The 13,913-nt window shown below is 41.5% G+C and overlaps 2 protein-coding genes across 2 annotated transcripts in view; both read right to left on the bottom strand.

Moving 5' to 3' along the window:
- The window catches only part of LOC112256324 (leucine-rich repeat and immunoglobulin-like domain-containing nogo receptor-interacting protein 2), a 383,684-nt gene that overhangs the window by 45,944 nt on the left and 323,827 nt on the right, over positions 1–13,913 (bottom strand). The gene's annotated exons all lie outside the window — the stretch shown is intronic.
- LOC121847013 (protein ZBED8-like) lies at positions 6,581–7,784 on the bottom strand. The gene is made up of 2 exons (XM_042326294.1): positions 6,807–7,784; positions 6,581–6,673 (listed from the first exon to the last, which is right to left on the bottom strand). Exons 1-2 carry the CDS (start codon positions 7,782–7,784, stop codon positions 6,581–6,583), a joined length of 1,071 nt encoding a protein of 356 aa, XP_042182228.1.

Below are 13,913 nucleotides of genomic sequence, written 5' to 3'. Positions count from 1 at the left end.
TGTTGGAAAGGTACAGTAGGCCTAACTTTTGAAAGTGCCATGCTCAGATTCCTATGATGTCTCAGATTGTATTATCTGCAAACAAGGACATTTTTCATTGCAAACAAGACACGCTGATTTGGCATTGGAGAAATACAGTGGGGCAAAAAAGTATTTAGTCAGCCACCAATTGTGCAAGTTCTCCCACTTAAAAAGATGAGAGAGGCTTTTCATCATAGGTACACTTCAACTATGACAGACAAAATGAGAAAAAAAATATCCAGAAAATAACATTGTAGGATTTTTAATGAATTTATTTGCAAATTATGGTGGAAAATAAGTATTTGGTCAATAACAAAAGTTTATCTCAATACTTTGTTATATACCCTTTGTTGGCAATGACAGAGGTCAAACGTTTTCTGTAAGTCTTCACAAAGTTCTCACACACTGTTGCTGGTATTTTGGCCCATTCCTCTATGAAGATTCTCCTCTAGAGCAGTGATGTTTTGGGGCTGTTGCTGGGCAACACAGACTTTCAACTCCCTCCAAAGATTTTCTATGGGGGTGAGATCTAGAGGCTGGCTAGGCCACTCCAGGACCTTGAAATGCTTCTTACGAAGCCACTCCTTCGTTGCCCGGGCGGTGTGTTTGGGATCATTGTCATGCTGAAAGACCCAGCCACGTTTCATCTTCAATGCCCTTGCTGATGGAAGGAGGTTTTCACTCAAAATCTCATGATACATGGCCCCATTCATTCTTTCCTTTACACGGATCAGTCATCCTGGTCCCTTTGCAGAAAAACAGCCCCAAAGCATGATGTTTCCACCCCCATGCTTCACAGTAGGTATGGTGTTATTTGGATGCAACTCAGCATTCTTTGTCCTCCAAACACGATGAGTTGAGTTTTTACCAAAATATTCTATTTTGGTTTCATCTGACCATATGACATTCTCCCAATCTTCTTCTGGATCATCCAAATACTCTCTAGCAAACTTCAGATGGGCCTGGACATGTACTGGCTTAAGCAGTGGGACACGTCTGGCACTGCAGGATTTGAGTCCCTGGCGGCGTAGTGTGTTACTGATGGTAGGCTTTGTTACTTTGGTCCCAGCTCTCTGCAGTTCATTCACTAGGTCCCCCCGTGTGGTTCTGGGATTTTTGCTCACCGTTCTTGTGATCATTTTGACCACATGGGTTGCGATCTTGCGTGGAGCCCCAGATCGAGGGAGATTATCAGTGGTCTTGTATGTCTTCCATTTCCTAATAATTGCTCCCACAGTTGATTTCTTCAAACCAAGCTGCTTACCTATTGCAGATTCCGTCTTCCCAGCCTGGTGCAGGTCTACAATTTTGTTTCTGGTGTCCTTTGACAGCTCTTTGGTCTTGGCCATAGTGGAGTTTGGAGTGTGACTGTTTGAGGTTGTGGACAGGTGTCTTTTATACTGATAACAAGTTCAAAGAGGTGCCATTAATACAGGTAACGAGTGGAGGACAGAGGAGCCTCTTAAAGAAGAAGTTACAGGTCTGTGAGAGCCAGAAATCTTGCTTGTTTGTAGGTGACCAAATACTTGTTTTCCACCATAATTTGCAAATAAATAAATTAAAAATCCTACAATGTGATTTTCTGGATTTTTTTTTCTAATTTTGTCTGTCATAGTTGAAGTGTACCTGTGATGAAAATTACAGGCCTCTCTCATCTTTTTAAGTGGGAGGACTTGCACAATTGGTGGCTGACTAAATACTTTTTTGCCCCACTGTATGACAAGATGAACACATAGGCCTATCTCTCTGTCCATTCATAGCCTGTAATTTCAGTCATTTGTGTACTATTAAAAATACATGTAGAATTGCATGAAGTTACAATGGTTTCTCGGACCTGCAAATACGACGACAGATTCATGCAATGCTTTTACTCTAACGGAAATCTTTCCACCCCTACTCTTTTCCACGGTGGTCTGAGAACCCACAACCTTGTGGCCAACAGTCCACTGCACTGTCAAAATTACTGCTTTGCCATGTAATGCATGCAGGACAAAAAACTGTTTGTAAAACTGCTTATCTAAGGATCTGGTCTGTCCAGGTTCTCTACTACCCACTTTATGTTTTACTTATTATTTTGGGTATAGGGAAGGGTCAGTTGTTTTTATTCAAGCGTTCAGGGAGGGTTTTAGTAAAATATATTTAAAATATAAAACATATTTCAGAGAGGTCCGATATTCTCTATGAAACCCTTATTATAAATAGCATTCACTCCCTAGGAAATACATGTGTTTCTTTCATATCTGGGCTCTTGCTGGCCTCTATGAGAAACTCACAAAGGGAGAGGTGAGAGGAGTACTATCAAGCAACATCATTGCTCCAGGGATGTGTCTCTGGTCCAACACAGCTGCCAAGGAAGTATACTTTTTGGCATGTTTTCTGCTGACTCAACTTTTAACAAGAACAACTTCTTGAATTACATTTTTTTATGGAATTCCCTGGTAGACACCCATCAACACTCTACATTTGTCAAACCCCTTTCAATCATTACAGTGCCTTGGGAAAGTATTCAGTCCCCTTTACTTTTACCACATTTTGTTAGATTAAAGCATTATTCTAAAATTGATTCAATAATTTTTTCCCCCTCATCAAACTGCACACAACACATCATTTTTTTAGCTAACGTATCACAAAAAATGAATTATATAACATTTACATAAGTATTCAGACCCTTTGCTCAGTATTCTGTTGAATCACCTTTGGCAGTGATCACAGCCTTGAGTCTTCTTGGGTATGGCACTACAAGCGGGGCACACCTGTATTTGCTCTGTCAGGTTGGATGGGAAGCGTTGCTGCACTGCTATTAGGTCTCTCCAGTGAGTTCAAGTCCAGGCTCTGGCTGGGCCATTCAAGGACACTCAGAGACTTGTCCCGAAGCCACTCCTGCATTATCTTACTAGTCTCCCAGTCCCTGCTGCTGAAAAATACCCCCACAGCATGATGCTGCCAGCACCGTGCTTAACCATGCTTGGCATTCAGGCTAAAGAGTTTAATCATAGTTTCATCAGACCAGCGAGTCTTGTTTCTCATGGTCTGAGAGTCTTTAGGTGCCTTTTGGCAAACTCCAAGCGGGCTGTCATGTGCCTTTTACTGAGGAGTGACTTCCGTCTGGCAAATCTACCATAAAGGCCTGATTGGTGTAGTGTTGCAGAGATGCTTTTCCTTCGGGAAGGTTCTCCGCCATTCACAGAGGAACTCTAGAGCTCTGTCAGAGTGACCATCAGGTTCTTGTTCAAGTCCCTGAATAAAGGCCCTTCTCCCCCGATTGCTCAGTTTGGCCGGTCGGCCAGATCTAGGAAGAGTCTTGGTGGTTACAAACTTCTTCCATTTAAGAATGATGGAGGCCACTGTGTTCTTGGGACCTTCAATGGCGCAGAAATATTTTGGTACACTTCCCCAGACCTGGGACTCAACACAATCCTGTCTCGGAGCTCTACGGACAATTCCTTCGACCTCATGGCTTGGTTTTTGCTCTGACAAGCCCTGTCAACTGTGGGACCTTATCTAGACAGGTGTGCCTTTCCAAGTCATGTCCAATGTCGTGGAAAATTGCATAATTAGTCATGCTATCCCATGTTTAACTGTTTAAAGAATTGTCTCTTGTTATATGCTAGTATTTTTTTTAACCTGATACAAACATGTCTTTGTAGGACTTAGTCATAAGACTGGGTGTATCGCTAAGGTCCGCTTGGGTGCGACCACAGCATGTGGCATCCCGTGGGTTTACTGTCTACAGAAAGTCACATGTATGGAAACTCGCAGAACAGAGCACATTATAGTATGTGTTGTTGTAAATGCAGTTAGACGGTTGAGCCCTCAGGCTATCAACCTCGTGCTATCTTAAATCTGCACAGACAACTAATTGCATTTTTACACACTATCTGCTGACTGCCGTGTATAAAATAAAAATAAAAAGGATGTGCTTCTCTATGAAAGCTGAGAACCGACACTGTTCGTTGAGCTTTTCAACTATGCAATGTTGAGTGGATAGTTTATTCTACATTTTTCTCAACTTATAATAATGTGTTGTTTGAAAGAATCTGCAGTCTCTCTTCCTATAGAATTGCTACCACAACAATCAATTTGAATTTGCCACAGGTGGACAACAATCAAGTTGTAGAAACATCTCAAGGATGATCAATGGAAACAGGATGCACCTGAGCTCAATTTCGAGTCTCATAGCAAAGGGTCTGAATACTAAATGAATAAATAAGTATTTCTGTTTTTTTTCTTAATAAATTTGGCAACATAAAAAAAAAACTGTTTTCACTTTGACGTTATGGGGTATTGTGTGTAGATTGCTGAGGATATATATATATATATATATATTTAATCAATTTTAGTTTAATTAATCAAAAATAATGCAGTGTGTCACGCCCTGGCCTTAGTATTCTGTGTTTTCTTTATTATGTTGGTTAGGCCAGGGTGTGACATGGGTGATTTATGTGTCTTGTTTTGTCTAGGGGTTTTTGTAGTCTATGGGGTTGTGTTCAGTTGAGTGTTCTAGGTAAGTCTATGGTTGCCTGGAGTGGTTCTCAATCAGAGGCAGGTGTTTATCGTTGTCTCTGATTGGGAACCATTTTTAGGCAGCCATATTCTTTAGGTATGTTGTGGGTGATTGTTCCTGTCTCTGTGTTTTGCTGTTTCGGTTTTTCCACATTTTCTTATTTTGTAGTGTTCACGTTTTCATCTTTCATTAAAGATGTTTATAAATAACCATGCTGCATTTTGGTCCTCCTCTCCTTCCCAGAAAGAAAACCATTACAAAGTAACTTAACAAATTGTGGGAAAAGTCAAGGGGTCTGAATAGTTTGCGAAGGCACTACATGTAATATTGTTTCAGAGAAGAGAACATTTTCTTTGGAAATAAAGTGTTTATCTTGAGCATAAAGATAACAAAGTAGATCCCAAACAAACAGTAGCACTAAACCTGACAGATTAAAATGAAATACTAGACTTAGTCTATAGTAGCTTATAGGTAGGGGAAACATTGTGTCAACTTTCAAATATTTGACTGGAAAGTTAGAAGGCGGCAAAGCTGCTTTCATCCTTGTGTATGGTGAATTGAGCTACCGTATATTTTTGAGAATGTTATATGCACCTGAAAATATGAGGTTGACCATATCGGTGAGAAAACATATTAAAATTGTATGCAGCCACACATAAAATATGTAGCTACAAATATTTATACTGTGACCTGGGGCTTTTGAAGCAATGCACAGTGCAATATCAGTCACTCTGATAGCAGCTTGATCAGAGGTTAGGTCTATATCAGATAGGGTTAAGATAGATTACTTCACCCAAAATGACTATTCATGCCACTACAGGACATTGAGCATATAGCTTGTGTCTATTGCAAAGAACAAGAAAAGCTGTTAAATACTGTGCTGGTTGCTGTTAATCTAATCTGTAGAATGGAATTGTTGAATGAATCTTAATTAGTTCAACGTTACACACAAACCTACTTCAGATGTACTATCATATTTAAAACCTCATTATTAGTATGAGTTCATTAAATATGCAAAAAAACACAGTCATTGTGCTCTAAATAGATGATATAATTAACTATTGCGTTTTATATAATCACTATCACTAAGGTAAAGAAGAACATAACATTTCTGAACTTAAGCACAAATATGATATTTTTCTTTTGAAGAGAGCCAAGACCTACAGGTTAATAAACTAAAATAAAGTTTAAATGAAAATCTATATAAATCAGAATTTAACAACAGTTGGACTGATCCTAGAGCAGTGGTTCTTAACCTTGTTGGAGGTACTGAACCCCACCAGTTTCATATGCGCATTCACCGAACCCTTCTTAATTGGAAAAATAAAATGTGATTTTTTTCAAATTCAAACATAGGTATATATTTTACTGGTGCACAACATGAACCGTGCATCAACATCACTGTGTTCAAAGAACAAAATCATCAAAACATGATTTTCACACAAAAACAAAAACATAATAATGAATATTTACTGCAAATCAGTGTGACTTCTGCTGTTGCCTTTCAGAGACTTCACCTTGGCAAGTGCCTCTCATGTCTCATGATGTCATGTCTCTCATGTCATTTTCGCAACAAAGTCTGTTCCTTTTCTTGTTTTTTATGTCCAGCATCCTCAAAGGATTGCTCGCAAAGATATGTTGTAACAAACGGTATGAAAATCTCCAGAGCTTTCTTAGCAATAACAGGGTACGTTACCATTTGTTGACACCAAAACGTTGAAAGCGTTGTTGTTCTGAAGAGTTGCTGTTGAACCTGGCTCTGCTGAATTTCAATCATTTCATCGAGGTATTCATCATTGACATCTGTTGTCTCAACACTAAACGTGAACGGCTGTCTCACCCATGCTGGATATGACTCTCTTGTAGGGAAGTATCCGTCGGGAGACTTTGCAAGCTCATCTAAGTGCGTGGCAATTGCTTTCTTCAGTTCCGCGGGTACAGAAATGTCTCCGATTCCAGCTACATCTTCGATCTTACTTACACAGTCGTCCAGCAGGGGAAAGTTATCATTCTATGTTCGTCGTTTCCATAACGGTAGCTTTTTTTGAAAAGCCTTCAGGTTTTCCTCCGCTTCGATGATGTTGACTCCACCGCCCTGCATCTTTTGATTGAGATGATTGAGAGCTGCGAAGATATCAGCCATGTACACTAAAATGAGAATGAACTCAGAATTTTTGAAGCAATCTGCATGACAATGTTGGTGCTCTTGCAAAAACAGTACTAATTCCACACGCACGGCAAAAACATGATTCAGCACCTGTCCCCGGGATAACCACCGTACCTCGAATTCAGAGCCCATTTCTTTACACAGCTCACTGAAGATGCGATGCCTCAGAGCACTAGTTCGCACATAGGTCACGCATTCCACTACAATTTTTAATACTCCTGCCAGTTTCGGAGGCAAGGTTTTTGTTGCCAACGCATGCCTGTGCAGAATACAATGCGTAACAATGATGTGTGGTGCATCGGCTTTCACTAGCGCACCAAAACCAGACTTTCTTCCCAGCATGACTGGAGCTCCGTCCGAACAAACTGCAGAAACCATATCCCACAAAAGATTGTTGTCTTTGAAGAAGTCATCCACAAGTTTCTTCACATCGGCTGCCTTAGTTGTTGTTGTAAGAGGCTTACAAAATAAAAAATCTTCCTTTATCACGTCGTCTTTCACATAGCGCACAAATACAGCAAGCTGGCTTAGATTGGAAACGTCTGTGGTCTCGTTGAGTTGAAGGCTGAATTTTGCCGGGCTTGAAATCAGATCTGCAACTACTTGAGCCAAGATGTCTTTGCTCATGTCCTCTATTCTGTCGCTGATGGTGTCATTTGAAAGAGGAATTTGGGATAACTTAACTTCAGCCTCTTTTCCCAGCATGATATTCGCCATCTTCAACAGAGCTGGTTTTATGTGTGTTTCACCAATGGTGTGTGGTTTGCCCTGCTTTGCGACCAGGTAAGCAACTTCGTACGATGCGGTGAGGATCGGTTTGTTGATGGGTACAAAGCCGAGAACAGGCAGAGTAGCCTTTTCATTGAATCTGTCTCTCTTCACCTTGAATTCAGCGAGCGTTGTGTTCTTGTATTTTCCATCTCCATGCAGCTTAAGGAAGTGTTCTCTTAGTTTTGCCGGTGCTAGACTAGAATTGCTCAACTTTGCATTACAAATCATGCAGTTAGGACGCTGACTCCCATCACGGTCCGTTATACATGTGAATCCATATTGTACATATTCGTCCGACCACTTTCCTTTTTTGCTCGACATAGTAAGTATGAAGGGATTAAAATATTAAGAAAGAAATCACAAGACGTACCATCACGACAGTCACAGTCGACTACTGAGCGCACCAAATTCCCTGCAGCATAGATAGGCCAAGCGATGTACCGTGATCACCTGCAGCCTATGATGGCCAAGCGGGGCGTGTCATCACAAATCATATGAGTCGGATGTGTGTCTTGACCTCCGCCGAACCCCTGAGACTGACTCACCGAACCCCTGGGGTTCGACCGAACCCAGGTTAAGAACCACTGTCCTAGAGCCTTCATAGACTCAACAACCCTGAAGCAGACAAAAGAATATTCACTAAAAATAGAAATCGGTCCAAAGTAAATATTAGACACTTAAAACATTCACACAGAACTATAACAACATGGAACAAAAACAAAACAGATTCTACAAGAACCAATATCACTCCCAAAAAACACACCCCTATGGAACAATGCTTTCCAGGAATTCACCAATAAATCGGTCCACATGGAAAACTAAAGGCACAGACACCGTTAATGACTTGGTAATAGGAAATCCAATGATGTCCATGACAGTATTAAAAAGCCATTTTGGACTGAACAATGTAGACATTTTCAAATACATACAACGTCAAGGTTTCATGTCACAACATTTTGGAGATCAGAGCAATGTTGAGGGAATCATACTTGAGTCAGAAAATGATATTTATATGACAGGTAAGATATATAAAACCTTGCAAAGAGCCTGTCCAACTGACAATCTATTAGAAAAAAATATACACGACTGGAACCAAGGCTTAAAAAGATCTGATGTTGGCACAAGATGGAGGGAGTGTTGGAACAGAACTAACAGAATTGCAGTTAAATAACCTAGCACTGGAAAACGCCAATGGTATGAAGAATGAAAGGGAATGTTGGAGTAAGACAAACGGAGCAGCCATGAATGTGGTGGGAAGATGTGGATTTGAGCAGGTGTGATGTTATTGATGTTTGTTGGAATTTGTGTGCATCTGTCTATTGTATTCTGTCTACGTATGTTTTCTGTTACTTGACAAATACAATTTGCTTTTGAGTGACAGGAAGTATAATTTAATTCATTGCAATTCAAAGAAACTCCAGCTCATAGAACATGAGAGTTTAATTGAATCTGGGGAGGGAGAGAATGATGGAACATACGGTAGGTAATGAAATTACAGTTAACCAAAAATGTACTCTTAATCCAGTATAAACTAATGTATAGAATTTATTATCCAAGAGATACAATTCACAACTTCTACAGCACAACACTAGAGTCATGGCTTAAGTGTAAAACAATCAATAATTCATGTCTTCCGTGGAGGGTTATGAAGTCTAAAAGTTATGGGCAGAGTTAGAAAGTTGTCTTTCAGAAGTTTTATCATTTAAGATGACTTTTAAATCTGTCTATCTGCATATTTCAAGACATGGCATTTGAGGATGAGGTGAGATATCAAATGGGATGGACCATACTTTTCTCGTACATTTTTGAAAATGATTGACCAGAAAAGTATGGTCCAACCAACTGGGTATCTCACAGCACCCTCATGTTTTACTTAATAACTGGAAATCAAATGATCCACTATCGTTAAGACAGTGGACGAATCAAATGCATTATTAGCCTAATATTGAAAAACATTTTGGCTACAGAGAGGAATAAAATAGCACAATTTGAGGCCATATGGCATAGAGTGTTACAAGCACTGGAAATGTCCATGGTATGAAGAATGAAAGGGAATGTTGGACTGAGACAAACAGAATGGGTATGGATACAGTGGGAACATGTGGGTTTGAGCAGGTGTGAGGTCATTCATGTTTGTTGGAATTTGTGTGCATTTGTTTATTGTATTCTAGTAGCTATGTATGTTTTCAAAAATCTACGGGTCTGACCGGGCCACTTGGCCAAAAATCTACTGGTCCAAACAGAACTTACAGAACTTATAGGTGTAGTTTTAAAATGTATTGGGGTCATGCAGCGCCTATAGGTTGGCATGCCTTCTCTATATATAAAGCTACTAGTAGGCAAAATATTTGTTTATATCTCAAAATAGGACACAGCACCTTTGCCTTCCAAAAGAGCCATTGACCTGGGTTGCGTTCAGTATGCTTTTACATTCTGGAACTTTAAATTAAACTGAAACGTTGGTTTATTGAACGACCAGTTGAAAAATGGGGAGGGGTTGGATTGTGGGATGGTGAACGCTGTCAGCATGGCCACTGCCCTTTAAATATGTCACTCAATGCTTCAAGCCACACCTCGCCACTCCCACCAAACGGGAGCAAACGTACGTCAAAGTATGTTCAAGAGCACACAAGAACGTTTTGGGGAAACGTGTCGTTCAGTACAAACCGTTCCGCAATGTAACAAACGTTCAAGCGACCTGCATGCACCTCAGGCTAGAGTAGGCTAATATACTAATTGTCCCAGTCATTTACTGGCCAACAAGCTATACAGTAATGATCAGTTAGCTGATATAGCAACTACTGAAGTTGAAACAGGTAAATTGCTTTCAGAACCCAAATGAATCAATCAAAGATTATCCCGCTTCGATAAAGAACTGTACACCTCTGATTGTAAATCCACACCAGTCCTTTCGAAAAGAATGAAGAACTCCCATTCTCAAAACAGAGGGAGCTGCATTGCTGGGAGCACAAATCCCTCTCATTTAAATAAAAATGGAATTGGAAAGCATGAATAAAGGCAAAACACCTGGATGGGAGGATATTCTCCCTGAGGTCTATTTAACATTTTGGGAACAATTAGGTCCACTATTCGAAATGCTTAACACAGCCATTCACAAAGGTTAATTTGGGAGAGATGTGAATGCAGCACTAATTTAGCTTTTATTAAAAAATAGGTAAGGATGCCACCCAGTGTTTTCACTATTACCCCATTCTTTGATAAACTCAGATATTCATCTGTTTTATAAAACGTCCCATCTTGATACTTTCTTACACAAATTGGTCCACAAGGACCATAGCGGGTTTGTAAAAAAAAATATTGCAAACACTACAAGGCCAAAAGAACGAGGAAAATCTTTTCAAAATCATGGGCATTAATATGGAGTTGGTCCCACCTTTGCTGCTATAACAGCCTCCACTGTTCTGGGAAGGCTTTCCACTAGATGTTGGAACATTGCTGTGGGGGATTGTGTGCATTCAGCCACAAGAGCATTAGTGAGGTCGGGCATTGATATTTGGGCGATTAGGCCTGACTCACAGTCGACTCTCCAATTCATCCCAAAGGTGTTTGACGGGGTTGAGGTTAGGGCCCTGTGCAGGCCAGTCAAGTTCTTCCACCCCGAGCTCGACAAATGATTTCTGTATGGACCTCACTTTGTGCATGGGGGCATTGTCATGCTGAAACAGGAAAGGGCCTTCCCCAAACTGTTTCCACAATGTTGGAAGAACAGGATCGTCTAGAATGTCATTGAATGCTGTAACGTTAAGATTTCCCTTCAATGAAACTAAGAGGCCTAGCCCAAACCATGAAAAACAGCCCCAGACCATTATTCCTCCTCCACCAAACATTACAGTGCAAACCAAGATTTGTCCTTCAGACTGCCAGGTGGTGAAGCATGATTCATCATTCCATAGCACACATTTCCACTGCTCCAGTGTCCAATGGCGGCGAGCTTTACACCACTCCAGCCAATGCTTGACATTGTGCATTGTGATTTTAGGCTTGTATGCTGCAGCTCGGCCATGGAAACCCATTTCATGATACTCCCAACGAACAGTTACGCGCTACGCACTTCAGCACTCGGCATTCCTGTTCTGTGAGCTTGTGTGGCCTACCACATCACAGCTAAGCCGTTGTTGCTCCTAGACGTTTCCACATCACAATAACAACACTTACAGTTGCCCGAGGAAGCTCTAGCTTGGCAGAAATGTAACAAACTGACTTGTCAGAATGGTGGCATCCTATGATGGTGCCATGTTGAAAGTCACTGAGCTATTCAGTAAGGAAATTCCACTGCCAATTTCTGTCTATGGAGATTGCATGGCTGTGTGCTTGATTTTATATAACTGTCAGCTACGGTTGTGGCTGAAATAACAGAATCCACTCATTTGAAGGGGTGTCCACATACTTTTGGCCATGTAGTGTTTCTTAAATGCTTCATCAGAAACAACAGCTCCATGGGTTGTTTTCTCTCGCAATGCAGAAAAAGCTTTTGAAAGACTAGAATGGTCATATCTTTGGAATTGGCTCCAATTTCATTAATATGATAAAAATACTATATACCAATTTCTCAGCCATAGTTACAGTAGGTGGTATCTGCTCTGCTCCGTTCAGAATCACCAGACAGATTGATCCGATTTCTCCTTTGCTATTTCTATTATCCATGGAACCACTGACCCAGGCACTTTGTCAATCGAAGGAAATAACAAATGTCCCTAATATCTAATTTCTCATTATTACACGGACAATAATTTACTATATCTAGACAATGTATCACAATCGCTCCCGAATGCATTGAAGATCAAAGATCAATTCAACTTCATACCATGTTATAACATGTATCTAACCTAATCAGCCCTACTGCCTCTCAAGACCCTGATGGAGGATTCCATCTCTACTTATGGAATTCCAATCGTTTCCCATTAGATATATTTGGGAATAGATATATTTATTTAACAGAACATTCAAATGAACTCAATCCGACCTCAGCAGATGGACTAACATCCCAGTTCCTTTAAACGGCAGAATATGTATTGTCAAAATGAATATATTTCCACAGCTGAATTTCTGTAGTACAATGCTTCCCATGTCTACCCCTTGTGGCTAACAGGATGAAATTCATAGTACGGTTTCAAAATGTATATGGCAAGGTAAGCGATCCCAGTTAAAATGAACAAACATACAAAGAGGGAAAGCCGTAGGAGGACCAACTGTCCCTTTAAATAGGGAAAGACTTAGGAGGACCAACTATAACTTTACATTTTATTTCCAGGCACTAGCATTTCACCCCATCCTAAATTGGTTTAGACATGACTCTTCCGCCTCCTGGTTGAATATAGGGAGAAATTTGGTGTATCCTATTGTCCTTGAAGAGGTGGTCTTCACTGATATACTGTCACGCCCTGTCCATAGAGAGCCCTTGTTTCTCTATGGTGTAGTAGGTCAGGGTGTGACTGGGGGGTATTCTAGTTTATTATTTCTATGTGGGGTTCCAGTTTATTATTTCTATGTTGGTGGTTTGTATGACTCCCAATTAGAGGCAGCTTGTAATCATCTCTAATTGGGGATCATATTTAAGTAGTTATTGTTCCCACCTGTGTTTGTGGTCACGTTTCGTTGTTAGTTTATTGATTAATTTCACTTTATTAATAAATTATGTGGAACTCAACATCCACTGCGCCTTTGTCCGTCTCTCCACTCGTTCGTGACAGAATATCCCACCAAACCAGGACCAAGCGGCGTGTTCACCAGGTGAAGAAGTTTTGGACATGGGAAGAAGTCATGGGAGGATGTGAAACCCTTCCTTGGCGGCAGACAGAAGTTAAGGATGGAGGACAGCGCCGACGCCGGGGTTCATGGGCCACATAAAGCACAAGGACAACCGCAATATTTTTGGGGGGTGGGGGCACAAGGGGTGGCCTGTTGAGCCGCGGGAAGAGCCAGAGACTGTTAAGGAGGCAATGGAGAAGTTGGGAGAGAAAGAGATGAGAGAGATGTTGTGTTCTGCTCAACATCCGACCAGAGGATCCGGTTAGCAGGCTGGTGCAAACTGTACCGGCTCCACGCTTCTGGCCTTCAGTGTGCCTCCCCAGTTCGGTACGTCCTGTGCCTCCTCCCCGCACTCGCCCTGAAGTGCGTGTCACCAGTCCGGTGAAACCTGTACCGGCCCCACGCATCAGGCCTCCAGTGCGCCTCCCCAGTCCGGTACGTCCTGTGCCTCCTCCCCGCACTCGCCCTGAACCTAGGCCTCCAGTGCGCATTCACAGTCCAGAGCTTCCAGCGACGGTTCCCAGTCCGGAGCTTCCGGTGACGGTCCACAGTCTGGGAACTCCTGCGACGGTCCACAGTCCGGAACCTCCTGCGGCGGTCCACAGTCCGGAACCTCCTGCGGCGGACCACAGTCCGGAACCTCTAGTGAGGGTCTACGGTCCGTGGCTTCCAGGCAAAGTG

Source organism: Oncorhynchus tshawytscha, linkage group LG08, assembly GCF_018296145.1.
Source record: "Oncorhynchus tshawytscha isolate Ot180627B linkage group LG08, Otsh_v2.0, whole genome shotgun sequence".
Classification (NCBI taxonomy): domain Eukaryota; kingdom Metazoa; phylum Chordata; class Actinopteri; order Salmoniformes; family Salmonidae; genus Oncorhynchus; species Oncorhynchus tshawytscha.
Note: the sequence above shows the minus strand (reverse complement) of the source record. Positions and strands in the feature narration are given on the sequence as shown.

Excerpts from the sequence above, each read along its gene's own strand:
- LOC121847013 (XM_042326294.1), bottom strand. The coding sequence starts at position 7,784 with ATGTCGAGCAAAAAAGGAAAGTGGTCGGACGAATATGTACAATATGGA. Across the intron at positions 6,674-6,806 it reads AAATGGGCTCTGAATTCGAG|TGTACATGGCTGATATCTTC; the intron begins GTACGGTGGTTA and ends TTCTCATTTTAG.